Here is a 27,057-nt window from a genome sequence, read left to right on the forward strand (position 1 = left end):
ATTATGCCTCCTCGTTACTAGTGTCCTTATTTAATATTATAGACCTCCGACATCAAGATTCTCCAAGAAATTATGCAAACCCAACACAAACCTTCACTTCCAGTTGTCTGTTTTTACAGCTGCATCATTCTTCTTTGTGCGACTCAGTACAGCACCTGCAGCCACTTCCGCAGTCTCCTGGCGGTGTGTGAATTACACAGGGGATCCTCAGGCCAGCCGAGGACTCTGCCACCCGCTTCCCTGACTTCACTGCCACAAAGCCAGCACTCTTCTGTCCCTTCCTTGATCCAAGAGTGGCTACTCCATAGAACTGCATCTCAGATTTAAATAAATATTCCATGATAGACATGACCATAACACAGTTTATGTCTTGTCATCCTCCATCAGAAGAATCCCCTTATTCTGCACTAATCCTTCCTTTCCCACAGTACTGGGGGGATCAATCAAAACCATGGCTTACATTTGTGTCGTGACCTACGGCTTTTGATAGGCACTTGTATGTATCACTGCACTTGACTTTCACAGCAAATATGTGTCTTATGACAAAGTGATTATTCTCATTTTACAGACAGTGAGAAGTGTTTTAGTAAGCTCACATAACAGTGCATGGTAAATTCCAAATTATAATTCATTTCCAGTCCTCTGAATCAGTTGATTTTTATTATCTACTCTGCCATGTAATATCCAGACTCTGAATGTCTGAATTGCTTTTCTTCTGTTATTTTTGAGTTTCCATTTAATGATCTTGTAATAAAGAATTTGAATAACCAGTAATGTTTTCTAGATACATAGCAAAAATTGATGGACATTATATCTAATTGCCAGTATTTTTATTAATTAATTCATTTTCAATTTAGCTTGAGAAATGATCTCACAAATCAGTTGCCTTGAGTATGGGAGGGACTTAGTATTTGTTTTTATTAGAAAATATGCTTTTGAAGAATATGCCTTATAATAAGCATTCACCTTACTAGCCTATAATCTTTTTTTCAATATATCTTTTATTTCTAGTTATGTTTCGCCTCTATGACACGGATGGGAATGGCTTCCTGGACAGCTCGGTAATTTTTTTCCTCAAATATTCTGTGAAAATTTTGAAGGAGTTCTGAAAAAAATGCAATGAATAAATTTATAGCTATTATCATAGAAGACACACGTAATACAATTTTCATGCACTCACATAGCATTTTTATCATCTGACTTTTTGAAAAGGAGTAGTCTGAGGAAACTGTTAGGATTGCAATTGTTCTATTGAATAATTTTACCACATAAAAGTGACTTTTTATACACTGGAAGGTAAAAAAGGCTCCAATTTATTTGAATAAAACATCAGAAAGTTGAGAAACATTGATCTAGAAAGAAAAAAAATAGTCGCAAGATTTGACACTATGGAAAATATTGAGAATACAGCAGAATTTAAAGGAATTGTATTCATTTTAATTATTTTATTATTTTCCCACTTGTAGAAAGTATTCTTAATTATTTATGCTGTATAATTATTTATAGCTAAATATATTTACAAGTTGCTTTGACAAACTTCCCTTTTTAAAGTGTCTCACCCAATTTTAAATGCAACTTGCACACACTATAGCTTTAGTTATAAAAAAATAGTCATAGAAAAACACCATATCCATATGATTTAACTGAAAGGAATGATTACATGCTTATTTTATTTTTAACATGAAAATCATTATAGTTTTCAGAAGAGAAGTTTCACTCTTAGTTCTTTTACACAATTAGTGCCTCATAAGTATATCTGTATCAGGTTCTATCCAATAATATACTTTATATTTGCTAATAATATATTTTACATATTACAGTATTTCCTGTTCTGTAAAGGAAGTGTTAAGAATAGAGGAGGGGGATGGAAGGGGTGGGAGTGTGTAAAGGGGGATAAATGGTGATGGATGGAAACTTGACTTGGGGTGGTGAACACACAACACAATGTACAGATGAGGTGTTATAGAATTGTGCACCTGAAACCTGTATGATTTTGTTAACCAGTGTCACCCCCGTAAATTTAACTAAATATTAGTAAAAGAATATGTGTCAGATTATGGAACTTTTGGAGGGCACAGTTACCTCAAAAAAACCCCAAGTGTTTTGAAATATTTAATACCGATTAAAATAAACATTATTTCTGAAGTGAGTTTCTCTCTTCATCTGGTGTCCCTCCCAATGCAGACCTCAAACAGACTTGCATGGGCAAAGCAGAGTAGTTAGAGACACACTTCTGTAACACCGAGTGGGGTAATGGTGCATTAGTTTCTCCAGAGAGCAATAAAAATACATAGTTCCGCTCAAGGAAATGAGCACCAATCTGAATTGATGTTACAACTGTGGGATTTCTTATGTATAAGGCTCTATTTTCACATGCTATTACTTTTATGTGTCTAGTGTTCATTTTTTTATTTAGGAATATTAAGCTACATGATCCATTTGCTCATTTTCTGGTGACATTTCACAACTAGAAGTTTAGACTTTTTTCTAGATATTTCAATATGGTTATTGTAGCACTTCTGACTACACTAATGCAAATTATATTTTTACTGCAGATTTGTTTTATTTAATGTTTCTTTTTAATTAAATTATAAGGATATTTCTTTGCTAGGCTTTGAGCCATGGGTTGGCGGCTGACTTGAAAATTGAATCAAATGCTTTTTTTGATCTCCATTTTTTGTTAACCTATAGTAAATTACTAGTAATATTTGTGACTATATTTATAATATTAAACAATGAGTTGGAGATAAATACATTTGTTTATGATTAAACTGGTTTTTATGATTTTTCCCACAAAAATTACCGTCCTTGTATACTTCCTTCAATATTAGGATGAAATTGTACCTTTTGATATCATTTGTCTTAGAAATTTAAATGTGTGACACATCATATATTGAAGGCAAAAATGGAGGAAAATTGATATTTTGAAAAATGACCACTATGGCTAACACTATTAATAAATGTTTGCTAATCATTTGCAATATGGCAGACAAAAATCAATGCTTTTTATATTGTATAATAGCATGTTTAATCTTTGCAGCAGCTCTGCAAACTAGGTATTTTTTTTAATACATCAATGTGTGGGAGATATACATGGATCGGTTGCCTCTCACACTCCCCCTTCTGGGGACCTGGCCTGCAAGTCAGACATGTGACCTGACTGCAAATTGAACCAGAGACTTTTTGGTTCACAGGCCGGTGCTCAATCCGCTGAGCCACACCAGCCAGGGACAAACTAGGTATTATTAGAACATTAAAAATAATATTTTTACTGATAAAAAACTGAGCCTGAGAGGTTCAATAACTTAGCTAATATTACAAACCTATGTAATATTACACTATGTAATATTAGTTTGCCAAACATAGTTTCTATTTTAAAAAACATACCCAGGGACTTGAACCATTCCAAACCATTAAGACTTATGGAAGCAAAAATACTGTAGGTGAAAGATTAGTAACACACACACAATTCTAACCTATGATTCTGAGGGATTTATGTTTAAAAATTTTCCTATCTGTAATAAACACACGTTTGTATTATTTCTGGGGCAACCTTTGTTACATAAATAACATTTTCCTGATTATGTCTTTTCTGCAGAGAAGGAGTGTAGCTTTTATCAAATGGATCCATGACCCCCCAACAGAAAGCCTCTCTACCATTTTTCCATCTTGATTCTATGAATATTAACTGCATATGTTAGCTGAGAGATTTGAATAGAATAATTTCTGATTGATATGTGAGGTCTGTCTAGGAAAAGTCCAGCCATTGTTAATATAACAGTATTAGTTTGCATGACATTGATGTAACCTGGCAACCAAGGAGAGAGGACTGGAACGTGCATGTGTGAACAATGATGACTTTACTGCACTAGTCAGTGTGGGCAGTAAATGCCTTGAGTGAGCATGTATACTGTATGGCCATCCCATTCAAACTGACTGAGCAAATAGACCAACGAGTTTGCATCATATTTTGCGTTAAGCTTGAATATTCCTCTGGGAAACTATTTTGATCATTCACAAAGCCGCAACTATGGGCAACTTAGCTGCAATGGGAGATTAGCAGCTTCATCACAACAATGTGCTTGTTCATGCATCACTTCTTGTACAGAATTTTTTGGTGAAACATCAAATCACTCAGGTGACTCAGACCCCCTACAGCCAAGATTTGGCACTGTGCAATTTCTAGCTTTTTCCAAAACTGAAGTCACCTTTGAAGGTGACTCAGACCACCTTCAGGAAATCCATGAGATTCAGGAAAATACACTGGGGCAGCCGATGGCGACTGGGAGAACTGTGTGAGGTCCCAAAGTGCCTACTTTGAAGGGGACTGAGGCGTCATTGTCCTATGTACAGTGTTTCTTGTATCTTGTATCTTTTTCAATAAATGTCTCTATTTTTCACATTACATGGTTGGATACCTTCTGGACAGACCTCATACATTCAAGCTTATTCTTGTATACTTATATTTTAAATGATCACACTATATAGTACCAGTTTTAATTATATAATTGACTAAATTTAAATTACTAGCATTTACAATATATCTTTAGTGTTTTTTAGACATAGGAATAAATTAAAACATTAAATAAATAGGTCTGAAAAATGCTTTATTTTTTTAGCAAAGCCATATGTATTCCTCAAAGAGTTGACATTTGAGTAGAATAACGTGAAAATTCAAACTAAAATTCCATGCCCTCATAAAATAAACTCTACATGTACTTAGCCTTCCAACCTGGACCCTGAAGGCTCCTCTAGCAGAGCACATTTTCCTGGTAAGCGGGACACGCAGTCAGAATACATTCTCATTTTTATCAGAATAAAAATAAACCTCTTAGCTGCCCTCAGACACTTCCTTCCACACCTGATTTCAAGTCAAAAGGTCAGGATACTCAGTGACTTAAAAATCACACCCCGTGAAAATATGCCCGCTCCTCCATTCATCCAACTCTCCCTCGCAGTTTCTTTGTTAACAATTTTCTGCTGGAAGAAACTCTTCTCTTGTATAGCGGTGCCCTCTCCTGGTGAAGATTTCTAGACAACGTACAAAATGAATTCACACTCCTTTAGGTATAGTTAATCAGGCCTTTTAAAAAGATATTGATCATATAGCTTTTATGTTTTGGGGCAACATGTTGAACAAACAATACCTGCAAGTCATAGTTAAAGAATTTACAAAGTCTTTGTATTGACTGTCTTTATCTTCCTTTCTCTCTCTCTTCCTGCTCCAGGAACTAGAAAACATCATTAGTCAGATGATGCATGTCGCCGAGTACCTTGAATGGGATGTCACTGAACTTAATCCAGTATGTACATAATGATCTAACTGTTGGCTAAATTCTAGCAGGTGCCTTTCTCTTTTGTCTTTCTGGGAACCCTAACCCGTTACTGTCATTTGATTTTTGTGATAGCTCTAAGATATTCTTTCTAAACAGTAGTCAACATGGATCTTGAATAAGGAAGAGTATATAAAATTCTTAGCAGTGCCTTTTGCTTTTCTTCCTTATGGAAACTAATTTGAATGCTGGTCTTATATGCATGCAGATAAATAGGAGCTGCTGACACACCCGCCACTGTCATGCCATGCCATACACAAGTCAGAGTTGGTATGTGCTCTTCATCTCTGTGATTGTCCTTCTGTGAAAATTGGCAAAGCAGTTGCTGTAAGAGGGAGAAGGGATTAAGAAGATGATGGTAGTTTGCTGTGCACAGTGTATTGTGCTACCTTTTGTGTATGTGCTTTTGAATGCTCACAACTCTCTGAGGCAGACTCATTGTACAATGAGCAAATTGAGATCCCAAAAGGTTAAAGTTAGTTATCCAAAGCTCTGAAGCTACTTACTCAAATCATTGAGAGAAATAGTATCTAACAATGCTTATAAAAACATAAAAGGCTTCTTATTTTTCATAGGTTTATTCAAGTTACAAAATACACGTTTAGAAACTGACTTTAGTTCCAAGTAGTATTTTGGGGAGCATTAATTAGTTTTATTTATATTTTTTCTTTTTGAAACCAGCTAAATTCAGCAAATTGTACATGAGCTAAGCAAATACAAATCAGTTTCATTTAAATGGTTTATATTTTATTTGAGTTTAAAAGTTTGTTCTGCTAACACTATTCCCATCTATGCAGTTAACAGCATGATGATGGCATGATATGGTTAATGAGGGCTCTGATGGCATTTCCCTGGCTTTACAAGCTTTTGCCAGTGAACTGTAATGAAGTCACATATAATGTCATGCACTAAGGTGAACACCATGCTTATGGGGCTTTTCAAATTTTGACTCAATGGATTTGTTTTTTTTTTTTTGCGGGGGGATATGGAAATACACATGCTCTGCTTAATGAGTTCAGGTATCATAATGATGTTGTAGATTTTACATGGAAGAATAAAGTTATGGTAATGTGTTTAATTCTAGGAATGCTGCTTGATTCATCCTAATACTATCTGCACTCATATCAAGGGACTTCTTATAAATTCTGTTGTCCATTTTGCTGATGTTAATCTAACACAACTTTCTTTCTCTATCGTATTTACCTCAATACTTGTGAATACTCTTTATCTACCAATCAAGCCTCTTGTCTTCACTGAGGTGATGGAAAAAAGGGGGTGGGATCTTTTCCATCAGCTTTCAAAGCAGAAGTGGGCTCCACCAGTTCCCCGAAAGAGATTTGTCAGGGGAAGGTGGATTTGAGAAAAGGCTAATCCAGATGCTCTAAGGAAGGAAAGAATTGGTGGGTAGGCTAATTGTTATAAACACCTATGGTATTTACAACAATAAACTATATAGCATTGTTTGTCTTTTGTGACACACACAGATAGCCTGCCATTTCTATGAGTGGTATACATAGTCAAAAGTCAAGGTAAAAGTCTCACCTTGTGCATTACGTTTGCTGTGACAGGAACGACCTCATCCTGCCTGGTGATTCAATGGCCCTCTCTCCCCTTTAAATGAGTGTGTGCATTTGTTCTTGTTGTCGGAACGCTGATAACTGTGTGTGTGAGTGAATGAAGAGGACTGAGAATTGGAGGTTGATGGCAGGCAGTAGGGAAGACTGAGATGTCCTTGGAGGGAATTAAAAAACACACACACAGAAAAACTTACCCAAGCTATAACATTAGATGTATCAGGTACAAAATGAAAGCATCAGCCATCTGAATCAAACGCTCTGTATGTTAGTTCTCTTCTCATTTAGTCATTTTACACTAGTCTACCAGAGCCTCGATCTTATGCCATTTGCCAAATTCTAAATAATTTCCCCGTGTTTCATTTTGAGAATAAGGAAATAATTAGGTTGCCATCATTTTGTTCCAAAAATTCTCTTTCTTTCCAATACCTATTAGTTTCTTCTGAAGGATAATAATCTGATTTTTACGTACTTTCTAAGGGAAGACACCAATAAATCAAGTTCAGGGATTTTAGTCAAACAACACTTCTATCAACTTCTATCAACTTATTCTAATGCTCTCTGTGTTTCTTTTTCCAAATTGGTGAGAATGTCCATATTAAAGATGCTGAGTTACCTTTTTTTATTGGAACTCTACTATATTTGCCATTGTGGTACAATTAGGTGGGAAGTACTTTGCCTTTCCAGAGCCAATGGTAACATATTTGGAGCTCATATATAGTTTCTGCTAATATAACACTAACAACATCTATATCACACTCACTCTACTCGTATATGCTACATGCTCTTTGAAGATACTTATATTAACGTATTTAACTCTCACAACAAAACTTTGAATTGAACATTATTAGTACTGCAATATACCCAAAGGTATTACCAACACAGTCTGTGGAGGACATTTTGGGACACTCTGTACAAATCATCTTTAGGAGAAGAAACTAATAAAAAATGACTTAATTGTTTAACTTTCTGGCTCTTTTAAGTTCTGGTAGGCAATTAAAAACAACTTAATTCTCCTGCTTTTACCACTTTGCGGAGAAGTATTTCAGCTGTTTGCCATGAAGTTAATTTGTTCAGACATTATCTGGCATATATTTGAATTTAAAAAATAATCTAGAGAAAGCAATTAAGGGCCATTTTTACTCTTAAACTAAAGACATCTTGTTTTAGCTCTACCATTCAGTGATGGCGTATTAAAGAGTTAAGCCATTATTTTTAAAAGCCAATCAGTGAAAGTATCAGGCTCTGGAAATCAGAACAAAGCCACTGTACACTCAGTAATAAGGTTAATATTGTACAAAGTTACCTAGACACTTACCTCAACTTCCGCTTAGCTGCTTGTCACAGTTCCAACCAATCCAATGCACTGCTTCATTGTGTCCTATGAAATGTGTATTATTCATTTATTGCAAGGTTTCTCTCTACTCCTCTGCTTCAGATCCTTCATGAAATGATGGAAGAAATCGACTACGATCACGATGGGACGGTTTCTCTGGAGGAATGGATCCAAGGAGGCATGACAACAATCCCACTTCTTGTGCTCCTAGGCTTGGAAAACGTAAGTGTCAACACAGGGCGGGTACCTGGTCATAGGTCAGTGGAGTTCTCCACTTTACACTTCGATTATGAGTTGATCTGGCTGTTTCCTACCAGTGAGCATGTAGTGAATGCCTGGACCTTCTAATGAGTATGCACAGTACAATTTAACAGTAACTGCTTCTATAGCCATACTTGTCACAATACATTCTTTTTTTCCTCCATTTGACATGTAATCTAGTTTTAAAAAAATATTAATGACTATCTCATTTATCTAATGCAAGAAATCATAATATTATTGCATTCTGTGGTTTTTCACCCCATACATATGTCCCCTCCCTTGAAGATATTCTATTTAACTGGTAAGTAATTCTTGGAGGAACCAATTATACATTAATGTGGTTAAGAGGACATATACACACTCATACACAACCGTTTCTTATGTTTGAGCAGATCAACCAGGCCTTTGCTCCAAGGCTGTCAAAGTTTTCTAATATCAGTGCCTCCACTGGTAATGGAATACTGGTTTAAGGGACTAAAATAGATCAACCCAAATTCAGAATGGGGTGTGATAGAGACTTTGAAAGCAAATCTTGTTCCCCAGCCTTGATATGAATTTTAGTAATAGTTTAAAAATCCAAGCCACTACTAGATTTTTGGTTTTTACATTAATGTGCAAACTTAAATTAACAATAAAACGTGTATTATGAAATGTATAATTAGATTCAAGAGCATTACTAAGAGTGCCATGACACATACAATATTTAGAGATTGAGATACAAGGACATGGTGTCCACTACTTTCCTGCTGACCTTAACACATTCCGTGCTTCCTGTTACCAGCCATGACAGTTTTGAGGATTCAAGACTGTACCACAGTTATTCAGGATACCAACATTTAAAGTCAGTCTCAAGAACTCTTACAGGCTGTGTCTGTAAAACCCGTGGCAGTACTGACCAATGTGTTTGTACACGTTTATTCATGGGCTTGCGAACATGTAAACGGGCTTCAGGGTGGTAGCATTTGTCTCTTTCTAACAAGGATCTTCAAATTTTTTTACGTTCAGATTAACCTTACTCTTCATGAGGTCCATGGGATTTTAGGTATGGTCAGGGAGGAAAAGAAAAATTACTAATGGATGACATATATGTAATTACACTTAAAGTAGATAATTTACTAAAAGAGTAATAATTAGTATAAACCTTAATAGATATTATTTCTGCACTTTGAAAATTAATATCGCAATCTACTCTTGCATGATTTTACTTTACTATACATAACCTAGTTCTTTTTCTTTTTCTTTTTTTTTTTAAGATTTATTTGTTTATTTTTAGAGAGGGAAGGGAGGGAGAAAGAGAGAGAGAGAGAGAGAGAGACATCAATGTGCTGTTGCTGGGGGCCATGGCCAGCAACCCAGGCATGTGCCCTGACTGAGAATTGAACCTGCGACACTTTGGTTCACAGCCCACACTCAATCCACTGAGCTACACCAGCCAGGGCTTTTTTTTCTAATAAATTATTGTTTCTCTATATTATTAATATTTGTTTAATTGTTTGATATGCCTTTTGACAGATGTATATGAAACCAGACTTGGGAGAAAACAAAAAGAAAATCGATGGAACATTAACATTTTAAGGTTTAGGGTTTCTGTATATGAAAAACAGTCGTTCAATGACTAGTCAAGAAGTTCTAATAATAATGGCTCCCGAGAGAGAGTTTTATATTTTTAAAGCTAGAATTTTGTTTGTTTTAGAAATGTATGGAAATTCTAATATGAGAGAAGGGGACAAGATGCAGGAATGAGTAGGTCAACCATCCAGTAGTTGGGGGATTAGGTAGGAAAGTGCAAAAATGAAGACTAAGTCATCTATATTTTAAATATCACAGAAAGATTTTGAAATGGTGTTTTTCTTGAAAACTACTTTTTACAATTTGATTTATAATCATAGACATTTGTGAAGTTGTGAAAATAGCATGGTTTAGTATAGTTCCTTATACGACCTTAACTGAAAATATTTTAAACAAATAAATACCTCTTCAGTTTCTAGCGTAGCAGTAACTTTATGTCATCTGAATGACAGCTCTTTGCATTAGTGCAAACCATGCTCATGACTTGTAATTTATCTTACAGTCATGAAAGTATAAAATCTAAACTATAAAAACATAAACTATAAAATCTATAGTTTATGTTTTTAGTAAAAATACAATGTTTTAGGTGCTTAATAAGAGAAATCCATTTAGGGTTTTAAGGGTAAGCAACCTGATGTGCTCCAAAGCTGTGTTCCCAGAGGTGGACACTAGATGGCAGGGCTGCACTGTTTAAAATTTGAAAGTCAACAACCAAGATTACATTTTCCCTTGTACCAGACAAGTAAGTCTAAGAGCAATATCCTTTTTCCTTTACTCAAAAAAAGTCAATGATATTTAAATTGCCATTTAACAAAATGCATAAGCCATGTAATTATGATCACAAAACATAGTATCTATTAGAAACAGCTTTTTAATAGGCAGGGTGTTTTCATAAAGCAGGAATGACAAATTGACAACTGAGTGCTGAGGGCCTTTTTTTTTTTTTTTTTTTTTTTGGTAATTGAGATTTATTTCCTTTTCTGTAGGCAGTTAATGTGTTATGTTATTACCTGTAGAGAATTTGATTCATAGTGTTATTTCCCCCCAGGCCACTCTTCCCCTCTCTCCCCCCACATACACTGTTGCTTATCAAATTGGAATTCTAGAAGCTTTAGGTTGAATCCAGCCATTTATTGTGGGGCCAGTCCTGTTATGCTGTCCTATATATTCTTGTCTGTTGTCGATTAGGAGCTCGGGGAGTAGACGCTAATTGGCAGCGCATGTTAAATCCCGGAGTGCGTGTGAGAGTGGTGTGTGAGCCGGGCTGCGGTGTTCCGGCCAAATTACACAGACAAGAACGTCGTCCTAGGAGAGTAATCCACGCTTCTAATATAAGGCAGAGCAGCTGTGATTTTATTGTAGCTTATTTTTCTCCATTAACGGAATTCTAAAAGCTACCCTATTTAAAAAAAAATCTTTTTTAGTTACAAAATCAGAAAGGTACTGTATCAGAACGTCTATATCAAATAGTAGAGAGAGCCATTTCCTTTTTCTTACACGACGTCTGTCAGGCTTTAAGACACCCATTATGAAGCAGTACAGACTCTTACACCGATGGAAAATAGTGCCTTTGGGGGGTATATGAGATTTTGATTGTGATAAAAATTTATACCTGAGACTTACTCTTTGTTCAGTATTCATCTCATCGAAAACTTATTTTTAAAAATGTCTCAGTTTTGAATGACTTTTTTAAAAAAATAACTTTATCTAGTGAAAACTGTGTTCCAGTAAGCAAACTTTGTAAAGGGACAGTTAGTACATAATTTCTGGCTTGGTGGCAGGTCTTTGTTGTGACCAGCTCTGCAGCGAAGAGCGAAAGCAACCACAGACGCGACGTGAAGGGAACAAAGAGCAGGTCCGTGTTCCGGGCAGGCTTGACCTGCAGAAATGGTCTGCTGGCCGGATCGCTGCCGATGAACCATGGTGCCCTGACCCCTGATTTATTCTATGACCACCCTGTCGTATTACAAACGCAAAGGTTTGTGATTTAGTTTTAGTCATTTAGGAGACAGCCCTCTAATAACTTTTAGCTCAATTAGAAAACCCCCCAAGACTTGGGGACTACTCAAAAGAGAGCATAGTAACAGTGAACTTCATCAGATTGCTCTTCACCCTGGCTCTGTTATTAATTAACTAGCTCATTTTTTTTTTGCCTGCCAGTCATTCTTTCTGGATATACAAAATGTTAATCAAGAATGTCCCTTTCCTTCTAATATTTTTTCAGTACAGATATTCCTTTTCCTAGAAAAACAAAATAAACAATAATGCTTAAATTCCTGAAATCTGTAGTCTTAGATCTTCACTAGATTTTTCAAGGACAATTCCTAAATTCATACTATTATATAAACAGGAATACATATTTAAGAAGAAGCCTCCTCGAAATGATGCTACCTTGACTTCTTAGTTTTAAAATTTTGTGGCCACATCTGACCTGTATGATTTTAGAATGGGATATGTGTTTTGACTTCACTACATGTGCTCACAGAATCCTGGTCTTTAACCCCATAGGCAGTTCTAACTTGGCCATTGAGTGAAATGCTTCAGGACACAGGCATTTTTATGCCTGACTCACTAGAGTAAAAATAATAATTCGGTTTGCCTCCTGATTGCTGATGACATGTGATCCCCGATAAAATTTTTGAGTGTGGTGGAGAGTAGAAGATGACATATTCTTAATAGACTGAGCTATATTCGAAAAAGTGATGTTCTGTACTCTTTCAAAGATTTAATTTGGTTGACTTGTTCTTCTGTTCATACACGGCTCAGTCTAGAAAGGTGTTACAAAGCTGGATACACTCAACATTTCTTGAGATCCCAGATCAGAGCATTCACTCACGGAGCATGACTGTTGAGTTTGCCTTTGAACCTCAAGAATGGCAGAGTCTGAGCCTGACTTCCGAAAGTGGGACCTGGAGATGAACAGTTGAATGATGCTGCAGTCAGAATTTTAAAACTTCTTTCTGCATTATCTTTTTGTCTAAAATGGAATGTTCTTTCAGATAGATAGAAAAGTAAGGTAATTTAGTGGTGCTTATTACGTAATGAGCTGGACTTAATTTGTCACATCAGCTCTTCTGTATGTTATAACTGAAGCCAGTGGAAGTGGAGACATGGCTGGGTGTGTGAGTAGGGGCCTTTTGGCTGTGGAGTCAGTGAAATGTCTCCTCGAGGTCTTTTGAAGACGTGACATTATTTATAATAGTCCTAGTTCAGTTGCACACTATGTGTGATCTTGAATGTAGGTATTCAGGGGAAAAAAACTGTAACTTTAGAAGTCACTATTTGTAATGAAATAGGTTTCAAAAGTTCCAAAGGGCATTTTTCCCTTTGAAACCTCCTTTGGACTTCTGGGGGATTAAAAGGAGAGGAAGAACCTGGAGCTTCTCTGTGTGAACTTTCCCAGGATTCATTAAGCATTTCTCGATGATAAACACATAACTAAACTGCTTCATTATAAGATACAATGTTTTCTAAATACCAGGAATATGTTTCTATAAAAAAATCATGAGACCATTTTTGATGAAATATGTCAAACTTACTATAAACATCCTTCTAAAACCTTCTGGGTAAAACAGTGGAACCTTATACAACTCAACCTGACTATGTTAATAATATTTCCTGTTTATATAACACCAGCCTTCTGAGGAGCTAAATTGACTTCACAGGTATTGTGTAATGAAAGCTCACACCACGGCCTGGGAGAGGAAAGGGGGTACTTGCACTTTATTAGAGAGGAAAATAAGAAGAGAGGTCAAATGGCTTATCTGCACTTTCAGAGGAGGCCAGGAATCAAGCTGTCCACATTTCCTCTGCATTTCTTTCTGACAAAAACGAATTCCTCTCTACGACAATAAATATTTATTTGCAACAGAAGTACTAATCGGAACATGCTCAACCGGCTGATAGAATATAGCAGGGGGCAGATTCCCCCCCAACCCCATTGAGTTTACATTCTAAACTAGACAAACAAGACAGGACGTGAAAATACAGAGAGTTGGAGTATAATTTGCACTGCTGAGAAGTAGCTGGCTCTCGGTTTCAATTTCTTCTCTTGAAGTCCCATACATATTTCATCTTTTGCATATTTTGGCAATATATCCGGCTAAGAGCTATAAAGCTATTTAATTTGTTTTTTGGTAAAGCCTTTTACGTCTGGGTAATGGCTTTGCACATCACTTGCAGCCCGTAATGTGGCTAAGCGTTCTGATTGACAGAACACCCACGTTCAGACTTGTTTATTCTTGATAAGGAAATGCCAGCTAATGTGGTCCATATGTGCTCCTCCACAGGGTGAGGCTTATTCACATGTAGTGGACAATCGTTTAAAAATAAAATGACAAGGATTATAAGAACACTAATACGTATGAAAATTGGATTTTTCTGTTCTCCTTTTCACTTAAAAAATGTTTAAGCTTTAAACCATTTACTTTATCAATAGGTTTTAAAAACTTAACCTCATTGCTTAAACTTTTCAAATCAGGATGTTTTATTCTTATTTGAAGGAATAGAAATTTAAAAATATAGACAGTTTGGAAAATATAGCAAAGATAGCAGTTATGTAAAACATTCTATTCATGTAATCAACATACTAAAATTCTTATGACTGAAGCAAGCCAGAGCTGGATCCAGAAATGACTACAAAGACCATTTTGTAAGGTTTGGGAGAAAATTAAAACCCTTATGTCTTCCGAAGTCCTCTCCATGATACCTTCTGTGTTACTGCTTTTGTTGAGAACTTGTTACTCTTTTGTTAGACACCTGAGCCTTGTCAAGGACTGTGAAGGGTCTGAAATTTAGCCTACTTAGCAGTTAACAAGTTAGCTTGCCAGTTTCACTCTGGATGCTGGCACAGGACATGAGACCCCTGGGTCAGAAACCAAGGACTTTTCAGCTCGCAGCAAAGCAAGCGGGAGTTTCATGCCTGAGCCTGTTCTCTGGGCACCCACAGTCTCAGAAGGATGACAAGGAGTGTGGCCCAAGGAATTCCTGTGCAGACCATCTGAGCTTGGAACCCTGGCTTAGGGAAACTCCATTTTTTATAATGTGAAGTAAACAAATCTGCTTAACCTTTGCTGAGGTGGGGAAGATATATTTTTTATTTTATCCACCCTCTGCTGTGGAGGGATACATGACTCTATTGTCTAAAGCTATTTGTTATTTAACCATCTTTGAAAAGATAGCCTGGAAAGAAAGGACTGCTTCTGCTTACAAAATGTGCAGAAATTTGAGACCCATGGAGCATTAGCTTCTAGGAAGCATTTCCACTAATGTTTCATATTATGATGCAAATTTGACATTTCTGGGTCTAATGTAAGAATTAGTTATTATGGATCTAATCTGGTTCTACAAATCTGGAGGTTTATGTCTTGGCTGAGAATAAGAAAAAGTGGTTCAGAAACACTGATGTTTTTTTAATCATGAGAAACAAGATGATCTGGACAAGTTTATATTGTTCCACTATTAGAGAATTAGTATTATAGTGTGCCCCCAGCACATAGTAGGTGCTCAAAAATTATAGGGTGAATGCATTCTAAGAAATATGACAACTTGGCTAATTATGACCTATAATGGTTTTGATAGAAAGCCAGTAAATGATGTCTAAAATTAACTGAATTTGATGCAATTTGATGAATGATATATAAGCACTAGATGTTAATGTGAAAATAATGGTAATAAAAGTAATAATATGTGATAACTTCATTTAATACATTTATAAACTTCTCATAACAATTTCAGGACATAAGTGTTGTTATTTCATTGCACTTTAATCTTGAACAGTGCAGATGTGATTAAATACCTATTAGTGAAGTTGCTATTATGGCATTATATATAGTTTTCCTTAGAAGAATAAATAAAAATTACGGTTGTTTTCCTAAAATGTGAATATAAACAAGGTTTTATTGTGGCAAATAACTATGATTTGTATAAATATAGTGAGACAATTTTAATATTTTACCCCCTTTTATTAGATTGAAATTATTCATAGTTCTTAAAAAAGGAGAAAGCAAAATGATTGTCATTAAGGTCTTTAAAAACGTCTATTCTTTTTTTTTTAAGATTTTTATTTATTTTTAGGGAGAGAAGGGAGGGGGGGAGAGAGAGACAGACAGACAGACAGACAGACATCAATGTGCGGTTGCTGGGGGTTATGGCCTGCAACCCAGGAATGTACCCTGGCTGGGAAAAAAGGTCTATTCTTTAATATTTACTATTTGAGACCCATAAAATGTATTAATATAAACTTTTAACATTTAGGCAACTCTCAGCTGAAGCCTTAGATTATCACCAGTAATTGACCTTTTAGTATTATTCCTTGTTAGTATTATCCCTTGTTGTCCCATTCTTCGGCTTTCTTGCGAGACTTAACCACCATCATAAAACTCGCATATTCCGACTACTAAGCAAGGGTTAACATTTTCTTTCCAAGTTCTCATTTCTTACGGCTCTTCCCCTCATTTTCTCTTTTTTTATTCTTTTATTCTTTATGGAATTGTGCTTAGGATGAAGTATTCAAAGTGGAGGCAGACACGTCCCTCAGTTTGGCAGGTCATTATGAAGATTCGGGACATGCCCTTGAACTGCTGACATTGGACGAAAATTTGTGGGTTGCCATAGCCTCGGAGATTTGTTCGCAGGATCCCATTCCGCTAAGAGCACATGTGTTTTTCTAGACTCTGTGGTGACCTTGGAGAAAGTCAGGGATGAAATAACAGATTGTCTTCAAATGCTTCAGTCCAGCTCTGAATTTTATTGGCACTTACATATTCCACTGTTTATTTCATTAAGTGCAATCTGTTTCTCTTACGTCCCGTGCAGAACGTGAAAGATGATGGACAGCATGTGTGGAGACTCAAGCACTTTAACAAACCTGCCTACTGCAATCTCTGCCTGAACATGCTGATCGGGGTGGGGAAGCAGGGCCTCTGCTGCTCCTGTGAGTATGTTTGTCCCAGGAATCAGCACCTCTGGCGACGGGAGGTTGATGCTTATGGGGCAGTCCTGTTTGTTGATGGAGACCCAGGGATGATCCTCACCATTCCTGTATCTGTGACTGATGCTCCCCTGGGGTGCATTCCTGAGCAATTGGGTCACTCCCTTCTTTAACTTTCTTTAGTTTTGGAAAACCCTCACTTAAGAAAGAGCGAAGGACATTTTCCAGTCCATTAGCAATTTTCTTTCCACTGTAGTTTAATTTATCATGCAAATGTTCCCATTTCTATGGAAATTATTATAAAATTTTTACTAGTTTCTCTTTTTTATATCTAACTCATATTTATCTTATTTTTTTTTCCTTTCCAAGTTAGCCACCTTATTCATGTTGACCTCTGATGAGTCAGTTCCTCAGGTCTTTTAGAAAATGGTTAAATTAATTGACTGTCAATTTGCATTCAAATTAAGAAATCAGAAGAAACACAAACTAACCTTACACCATAGGCACATTCTTTTTTAATGCTATTATGAAGAAACTCCCCACATGTGATTAATGCATACTGGAACCCGAAGCCTTGCCAGTTCACGAGTTGTGGTCATTATTTTCCCTTTAGTACATTCATCTTCTCAATTTCCATTGTGTTAAGTGAGTGCTATCTAGTGGAAGTTTCTAATAGTGTACTTTACAGTTCATTTATAAGTCATCTACATGTTTTTGAATCTACACCAGACATGCCTGAGACATTTTTTCATTCCCTGATGTCCGTGGAAAAGCAGAGGGTATGCCCCGTCCTCCTCACTTGAGTGCGAGGTTGTCTTGGTCCAGCAATTTGTCCATCTTATACCCTTTTCTGTGTGGAACTGTCAGGTTTATTAAACACATCCGTTTTTGTGTATTTATACTAAGTCTAATTTCTTACTTGGCTTCCACACAATGCGTCATTGTCGGAAACCATTTTTAGGTAGCCACTTCTTGTAGTACATTTGGGAATTGATTCCAGCTCAGATGTATTATTTGACATTAGAAACCATGTTTCATTGCCACCTTTAAGTGACGTCTTATTTAAGGATTTTAATAAAGTTACGTGATATTTTCCTGTGCTGACTTTAGAGGGCAGTTTCTGGTGGTTTCATTTGAGGAGCTAGTTATATTAGAACCTTCTCCATGTACCAGGGAAGTACTTTGTTTTTAAAGTTCTGGTATTTCTAAAGAAAATAATTTTTCATGGGAGATTTTGTTGATGGAAGCATAAGAAACATAAATAACTCTCTAAAAGGTGAGATGACATATAGACAGTGAGAATTTTTGCTCACAAATTGTAAGTGATTAGTGTGGCAAATGCAGTATATTGTCAATATGGAAGAGAAGAAAATGTATGTTTTCTTCCTTAATGTTGAGAAAGGAAATCTGAAGTGTAGAAAATATGGAAAAGTTTCACTATATAAATATCATGTGGACTTTGTACTTTTCATTCTAATTTTATGCAGTGGTTTAGTATTTGTTTTATTAAGAGGACAACATGGTTGTTTCTGATTTAATTTTGTCTCTATATTTATGCATTTAGAACTCTTAGTTTTGTTCTTCTATTAAAAGAACATCTGTATAGGACCCTAAGTACTTTCAAAATCAAGCTATGCAATAAATAATTTGAATATGCCAGTGAAATATGTCATACTCTGTATGTATACACACATATATGTATGTGTGCATGTAGATACACATTGCATATGAACATAAATATTCACATTGGTGTATATGTATATGTCACATGTTGCCTAGCAGAAGTCGTTCCCTTTGGACAAACACTGCCGTGAAGACAAATGAGGGAGGAACAGTTACTAAAGGCCTGGCTTGTATGATGAAATCTCTTCTCTGGAAATAGACTAATCAGCCATTTAAGGTTTAGATAAATCAATAGACAAAATAGCATAAACTCATGGTCTTTTATTCCCATGCTCGCCAGCTGCTCTCATGCCTATACTTCATAAAATATAGATCTCTTTTTCTAGCAAATGACACCAAGCCATTTGGCAGTCATCAATTTGTCTTTAATATTTTTGTCATCTGGAAGTTATTGTGAAAAATTTGAGGGAGGTCTGATTTAATTAGGCATTTCCTGCTATGCCATGACAGAGGCGTCTTGGTCTTTCACATGCATAATATTTCCTGTGCTAATCGGTCTTTTGTATTCCATGGTGAAAACAGTCGACTGAGACTTTTTCTTGATGTGGCTGATTGGATTGATTAGGGAGCAGTGGACGTGAAATGAGATTCTGTTAATGTCATTCTTTCCCTGTAAAACTGCAAGCAGGACCAGGATCAGCTCTGAATCTGTGTCCATGTTTCCTTACAGTTTGCAAGTACACAGTGCATGAGCGCTGTGTGGCCAGAGCGCCTCCTTCTTGCATCAAGACCTACGTGAAGTCCAAGAAGAACACTGATGTGAGTGCGGGGCCCTGCGGGCTTTCTGGAGGAGGCGTGTGAGGACACCTCCTCTCACCACCACACTCTGTTCTGTCCTAGGTCATGCACCATTACTGGGTGGAAGGCAACTGCCCAACCAAGTGTGATAAGTGCCATAAAACTGTCAAGTGTTACCAGGGCCTCACTGGACTGCATTGTGTTTGGTGTCACATCACAGTGAGTAATGCTGGAAAACGAGTCTCTAGACATCTCTCACTTCGAAGACTGTGCATCTCATACTCTTTTTGTAAGAGTCCTACCCCTGCAAGATCACCCTGAATTCAGACTAAGCATAAAACCATGGGAGTTTCTGATTTCATTCGGCTTTCGAGGGGATAAGAGTTGGAGTCATAGAATCCAATATTTTAGAGCTAGTGACAACTTTAGATATGATACCATCTTACAGTTTTCTATTGTGCTTAATGGAGCCTTAGGAGTTGCCGGGAAGGTAATCAGCAATCACAGCGAGGCTTGGGCAACGAGCGTGGGATACTGACTGAATAGAGCGCCTCTCTCCCTCTACACTGCAACCCTAGTTTGGTAGAGTTTTCTGGTTTACCAATGTAAATTTATTTTTTATTTTTTTATATATATTTTTAAGATTTTATTTATTTATTTTTAGAGAGGGAAGGGAGGGAGATAGAGAGAGAGAGAGAGAAAGAGAGAAACATCAATGTGCGGTTGCTGGGGGTTATGTCCTGCAACCCAGGCATGTACCCTGGCTGGGAATCGAACCTGGGACACTTTGGTTCCCAGCCCGTGCTCAATCCACTGAGCTATGCCAGCCAGGGCCCAATGTAAATTTATTTTAATGACAGAATCTCTGGGGGTGTAAAAGGTAGAATGAACAAGGTGCAAAGATTTAATTATATAGTAAAGATACTAAAGACCAAGGAAAACTAACCAAATGACCTGGACCATATGGCTAGGTAGAGAAGCACGTGGGTTCACATTTAGTTCCTGATGTTTCTATGAACTCACTTGTTCCTTCTTTACATGCTGTTACTCTGTTCCTCCAGTTCAATCATCAATTGAGGGATAAGAAGTAGAGAGCTAAACTCATTCTTGGCCCTGACAGGTGAAAAAGAAGAGGTACATTGGTCTTTCTGGGGAAATTTTAGGACTCCATCTGGTGTGTGTGATTGTTAAAGCCGACTCCAAATAACCTCTGGAATAAATGCAGTTGTTAGATGATACTTTCTGTGTTTCATGTTTAATTTCCGGAGATTAATTAGAATGCACATTTTTAAGAATAGCAATTTTTGACAACATAGTAATAAATCATTTAAGGACTGGGCTTTTTGTTGTTGCTGTTATTTTTCCTCAATTGCTTTTTCTAGCTGGTGTTTGAGTCCTCTTGTTATAAGACCAATTGTTCTTGCTTTTGTGGGAATAAAACAGTGGAGAGCATTGTCCAAGTTTTGCAAATGGGTTTCTCTGTGGTGTCCTTCACCCTCCCCCCACCCAAGCTCACACACAAACACACAAGATAAAGAGAAAAACAAACTGTGAAAAAATAAATTTCAAAAATAAATTTAAGTACTTTTTTAAGTGAATGCATTTTCTTCTATTTTCAGCTATTAAATTGTATTTACATTTGAAATTTCCTCAATTATGAAAAACAGTTTTATTTTTTGAAGCATTTAGTTATTATAATAAATTGTCTAACAGTGATTTAAATTGCACATATGAATTACTCAAACATAACGAGTTCTCAGTTTTAAGAAAACACAACTATTTTATTTAAAAAATCATGCACATTAAATATAGCCATTTTTGCTATACATCTGTAACAATATATACTCTTTATTTCTGATATTTTAGGATCCAGCCCCTCTGATTTTTCCGATATAGTACATCTTTCACTAGTTATATTTTCCATATAAACTGAAACTAGAGACCATCAGAATTTATTTTTTCTTTGTATTTTAGGTTATTTTCTCATTCTTCAAAAATTTCAAATGTAATGTCTTAAATTTATTATTTTTCTCTACTTTTTATTTCTTGAAAAAAAAATCCATGTGTTTTAAATGCATACTTAGCTTGAACACTCTAAAAATATGCATTGGTACCTCTCCTAATATAAAAGCTTTTAGAACTTTTTTCTATTTGATTGCTCTCCCACTTTCCCCATTTAATCTTTATGAAGTATTGCACATGCTCCACTCTCTCTATTTTATGGAAATCACTCTCCTCAAAGTTACCATCACTAGTGGTCTCTTGCTGTTACAGTATTCTGAACTTATTTTTGTTTAATATTCTGCTTTGTTTTTTCTCAATTTCTTTATTCACAAGTATACATTTATACTTGGTCTTGATCCTGGCCCTAATTTTACAGGAAAGTAGGCAATTCTTTTTAAAAGAAAAGAGAGATCTACATCAGAATAAACTATACTTTTAAAAAAATCTATGTTTTTTTTAATGTTTAAATCAGCTCAGACAACAGGGGTTTATATCTTTTTCTTAACTAAAGATCCCTGTGTACAGGAAGGTAATTCTATTGTTCATTTCGGAAGAACACAGTGTAAATGGCAAATGTCCTTATGCCCCAGAGTTCTACTTGGGAAACAAGCCCGCCATGGACCCTGTAGTGTAAGACAAAGTCAGAAAATAAATGGCTGTCCTCTTCTAAGCTGCCCCAAAGTCTGAGGCTCCCACCCTACCTCAAGCTTATTTGCTGTAAACCTTGATGTCTGGGAGTCCCATCAGTATTTGGTTCATATATTAAAAAAAAAAAAATGTATAGCCTTATCAAAAGTAACTTTAGCTTCTGCGCATTTTTTGAAAATTTTAAGCAATTATAAGGACTCATTAATATATTGATTTTGTGCCTAAGTTGAACAGAATAATTTACCTTAGACCATTTATGTATTTAGTATAATTTGTAGTTTCTTCTTTAATCACTGTATGAAAATTTTAGTCTAAAGTTCACTTGCTCTTGGCTGATGCTCACCTGTTACTACCAATTGCCTTTAAGCAAACTGTATCTACTTTCTTATGTTCTTCTACTTTCCAAAAAGTGCTATTCTTGTAGCAAAGGGCTAACAGAAGTGAAATTGATGGAATATGGCACCATTGATGTAAAGCTTTACACTGACGTCCGGGAGGAGGCCTAGCTACGTGAGGACCAGGAGGAATAGATTGCAGAGAGGAACACAGAGGATGGAAGTGGACTTCATTGCATGGCTTTCAAATGATATTACTTCCTTTTACATATTACGTTTGGAATGGCATGAGTCTCAGAAGTCAGGCTGAGCAGATTCTTAAGATGGTCTATTTCCAATAACCAAGATAGTAGTTGTGTAGCCTTGGGCCAGGTATGGAAAGGTTTGGGGCAGTTTTCTAATTTGTGAAATAGAGTTAATGATACCCATATTGTAGGATTGCTAATAATAGTTAAATGAGTAGATGTGTCTAGGGCAGAACCTCATACATAGTAAGTGCTCAGTAATTGACTATTCTCATTAGAGTGAAACCTGGGCAAAACATTACAGGGGATCACGAAACCCTATTCCGGGCTCTCAGAGGGCACTCCGTGAATATTACTCATGGCTTTTCTCTTCACCTCCGGAGGGATCTGCGATTTCCCAGTGGAAGGCAGAACAGCACTTACATGTTCTGAAAACATCCAGAACCATGTGGTCCTGAATCTCACTAAATCCCAGACTAAGCTGAGTTTTTTATAATTCACAAATAGCAACTATTCCAACTCTCTTTCCATCAGACATGTAACATCACACTTGTAGCCACTGAAAATAGAGATAGAAATCAACTTATTTTATTCTTGTCTTTCACCTTTCTCTCTTATAGTCAACCTATCACTGAGACTTTAAATTTTCTCCTTAAAATAGATTTCTCAGATTTGAGTTTTCGTCTCCATCCTCCCCAGCCCAAGTGCAAGCTCTTAGCACCTCTTAACTAGATTAGACAAGAATCTCTTGGCTTATCTCCCTAACAGAAGGTACTTTTCCTATAATGCAGGCTGCCATCCACCTCCAGAACCATCTTCTGAAAATACTAGTTTGTTATCATATGCCACCTTCAGCAACCCATAATAGTTCTGTGATAATAAATGCAGCCCTCACCTCCTCCTACCCCGACCTGGTTTTCAGTTCCTCAAATATCAGACTGGAAGGCACAGGGCTTATGTAACGTCCCTTCTACACACAGCCGCCTGTGCAGCTGTGCGTGTTTGTTGACATTCTCTTGGGGAGGCCATGCTCTCCCTCCCCCCACTGGCTAGTTTGCTTACTGCATTCCCTTCAGTGCACCCACTTTAATTTTTACTAAACCTCAAGAACCAAATAAAGTCCCTATCTCCTTGAAATTTTCCTTGGCACTGGTATTTTTATGAATAACTTAGCATATTTTTAAAAAATAATTTTTGCTGCCGCTGGCTGGTGTAGCTCAGTGGACTGAGCACGGGCTGTGAAGGGCAAAGATCACCAGTTAGATTCCCAGTCATGGCACATGCCCTAGGTTGCCTTGCTAGATCCACAGAGTAGGGGCAGTGTGAGAGGCAACCACACATTGATGTTTCTCTCTCTCTTTCTCGCCTCCCTTCCCCTCTCTCTAAAAATAAAGAAATCTTTTAAAAAATAATAATAATTTTCTTCTTTCTTTCTTTCTTCTTCTTTCCTTTCCTTTCTTCCTTCCTTCCTTCCTTCCTTCCTTCTTCCTTCCTTCCTTCCTTCCTTCCTTCCTTCCTTCCTTCCTTCCTTTCTTTCTTTCTTTTCTTTTCTCCTTTCTCTCCCTTTTCTTTTCTCCCTTTCTTTTCTTCTCTTTCTCTTTCTTTCTTTCTTTCTTTCTTGAAGGGAGGGAGGGAGAAAGAGAGGGAGAGAAACACTGGTGTGAGAGAGAAACATTGATCTGATCTGTTGCCTCTTGTGTGAGCCCCAACAGGGAACTGAACCCACGACCCAGGCATGCACCCTAACTGGGAATCAAACTGGTGACCTTTCACTTTGTCAGGGCCCTTCTATATTTTTAATCCACACCAGAAGAGAAGGCTGAGATGCTCTCCAGAGGCTGTATGTCTGCATATTATAACATCAACTGCCCTGCTAGTCTAGAGTCCAAGCCAGCTTTGGTCCAATACACATATTATTTCTAATCACCCCAAGTTCTGGATGAAGTACTGAGTTTGTAGGAGGTCCTCAGTAAGTTCAATTTAATGTCTGGTGCACTGTCCTTCTTACTGTTAATGTATATTTAACATGTGTGACTTAAATTCAGCTTTTTAAAAACTCTTATAATCCTATAATATAAAATCTGCATCAGATATACTAGGTGAGTTCAGACAAATTCTTAAAGACATAAACCTACTTTAGCACCCTTTTTTTTAGTCAGGACCTGTGATTTCTTCATATTATAATATTTTGCCATCTTGTAGTTATAAAGATGGGCTCTTAGAACTGCAGTTTTCTTTTTTAGCAAATCTAACCAGTTAAGAACATAAAAATAGAAACATCATAAGTTATAACAATGTAAACGATCTTCTAACCTTGAGGCAACCGTTTTTCCTGTGCTTTATAATTCAATCAGCTGGGCTCATTGTCCTTGTTGGTTCTCTATTCCTTGTCCTGCTCACATCTCTGAATCCTTCAGATCCCACTGTTTATACCTGTTCATTTCTTCTCCGAGGGCGTTTCCTTGACTTTCCATTTAAAACATGTTGTGATTTGCCCCTGGTTGTAGTAAAATGTCATTCCTCAGGCAGGCCTCACCAGAGCAGGAGGGGGAGACATTTTACTTCAGTTTAACAGCATAAGCCTGTATTATGGCTTTGACTTATTTACTTTGGTATCGTGTGGGGCTACTACTTTTGTGAAAATATTAAGCTGGAAGCAATACTGTTGAAAGGTTTTCATTGTGTTTCCAATAGGAAGGTTTATGCTCTAGCAAATTCTGGAAATAATCCAGTACCCTGAGATTTCAAAATGTTAGAAACCTAAGAATGTATATCTAACAAATGTTTCTTTAACTTAGGTTATTTAGTTTTTTTTTTCCTTTTCCCCAGAACATTGACTTATTTCTCTTTATTTTCCCTTCAAAATTCTTAGAAAAAATTGTTATCTATGTTTTCCCTCTTTCATTCTTAGATTCTACTGCTTCCCTCTCAGTACAATACCCCCAGCTTTTTTCTCACACCCATTCAGCAAACACACACACACACACACACACACACACACTTTTTCTTTCCTTGAAACAGCTTTCTGCAATAAACATAGACCTGGCTCTAAATTAGGTGGTATTAGAAATTGCCGGGTGGTAATGGGAGGGAAGTGGGGAGGGAAGGGTGGGTGGGCTGAAATGGGAGTAAAAGGGAGAAAACTGTACTTGAACAATGATTAAAATAAAATTTTAAAAAATTGCCATAAACTCTGAGATTATTTCCAAGTGTTTATTTCACTTCCAGGAAAAGCTGGTATATATTTGATGTATTTCCTGGATATGGGACTGATTGATTCCCTTAACATAAATGGGAATTGTTGTGCATAAAATAATGACCTGAGGATTTCTATGTCTTACTCTGAGAAAATGCAAAGATAACTGAACAACTGTACAACATTTTATAAGAGATTACACTTTGCTTTGGGGCTCTACTGGCAATTTTACAGAAGAGGCAGGACCCATCCATGCTGTGGCTTGAAACCTGTCTCCATGTCTGTCTCTCTGTGTCCAGATTTCTCTCTGTAAGGTACCAGTCACTGGGTCTGGGCACAAATGAATTCCGTGTAACTTCACCTGAACTTGAATATATTTACAAATTAGCTAACATTTATGGGTCCCAGGGGTGAGGTTTTCAACGTGTCTTTGGAGGGACCCAGTTCAGCCCACAGCATTTGGTGATCCATTATCTCTGAATCGAAAGTCCAGGGCCATGACTGAGTCTAAGAAAAATGATTAAGTTCAGTGAGTTAATAATATATTGAAACCAGTCACTACTTTTATTTTGGAGAAAATATGCAGTTGCTTTTGCCAAATCCAAGTGTTCATGTAATTAGTTTTGTTTTTCATGTGGCTTCAACAACTTCTTTATCTTTAACACCTTTTGATAAAGATCAGTAGTCCCTTATTAGATTAAACCACTCTTTTTATAAGGAGCTTACACGCCTGTGACAAGCAGAGCTGCTAATTATGAATGAACGTGTAAAACTACTTTTATTTCATATGTTGTACTCTAAAGTGTATAGTTACAGTACAAGTAGCCTTCACTCCAAGGCAGGGAGGTAGCATGGCAGGTGTTTTAGACAGAAGGACAACAGAAATACCCCTGCGGTAGAGCTCTGTCTCTGACAATAAATCTGCGCTCACTGGGCTCCTATCCTTGGTTGCTAATTAACCATTACATAGATAAGTTTGTTGTGAAGTTTAATGTAGCCGTGACTTACATGTGGGGTGGCTTTTGGTTCAAAACTAAAAAATGATGTAGTTCCTTTTTTTTTGTTTTGAACAAGAAGCTATTTTATTAATAAGTATAATTTTTCTAAAGCCTGATATGTCATATTGAATTGATACGATGAGGGATCAGGAGAAATCCCTAGACGCATTTAAACAACTGTGACTTTAGCATATCTGTATGATTCC

At 36.7% G+C, this 27,057-nt stretch overlaps 1 protein-coding gene across 2 annotated transcripts in view; it reads left to right on the forward strand.

Moving 5' to 3' along the window:
• The window catches only part of DGKB (diacylglycerol kinase beta), a 601,974-nt gene that overhangs the window by 158,609 nt on the left and 416,308 nt on the right, over positions 1-27,057 (forward strand). For both annotated transcript variants that reach the window (XM_028525894.2, XM_036010554.1), the window contains 6 exons: positions 1,012-1,061; positions 5,229-5,303; positions 8,346-8,465; positions 16,890-17,007; positions 19,358-19,446; positions 19,528-19,644. In XM_028525894.2, coding sequence (XP_028381695.1) covers positions 1,012-1,061; positions 5,229-5,303; positions 8,346-8,465; positions 16,890-17,007; positions 19,358-19,446; positions 19,528-19,644 — 569 coding nt within the window. The remainder of the gene's footprint in view (positions 1-1,011; positions 1,062-5,228; positions 5,304-8,345; positions 8,466-16,889; positions 17,008-19,357; positions 19,447-19,527; positions 19,645-27,057) is intronic.

This window comes from Phyllostomus discolor, chromosome 10, assembly GCF_004126475.2.
Source record: "Phyllostomus discolor isolate MPI-MPIP mPhyDis1 chromosome 10, mPhyDis1.pri.v3, whole genome shotgun sequence".
NCBI classification, from domain to species: domain Eukaryota; kingdom Metazoa; phylum Chordata; class Mammalia; order Chiroptera; family Phyllostomidae; genus Phyllostomus; species Phyllostomus discolor.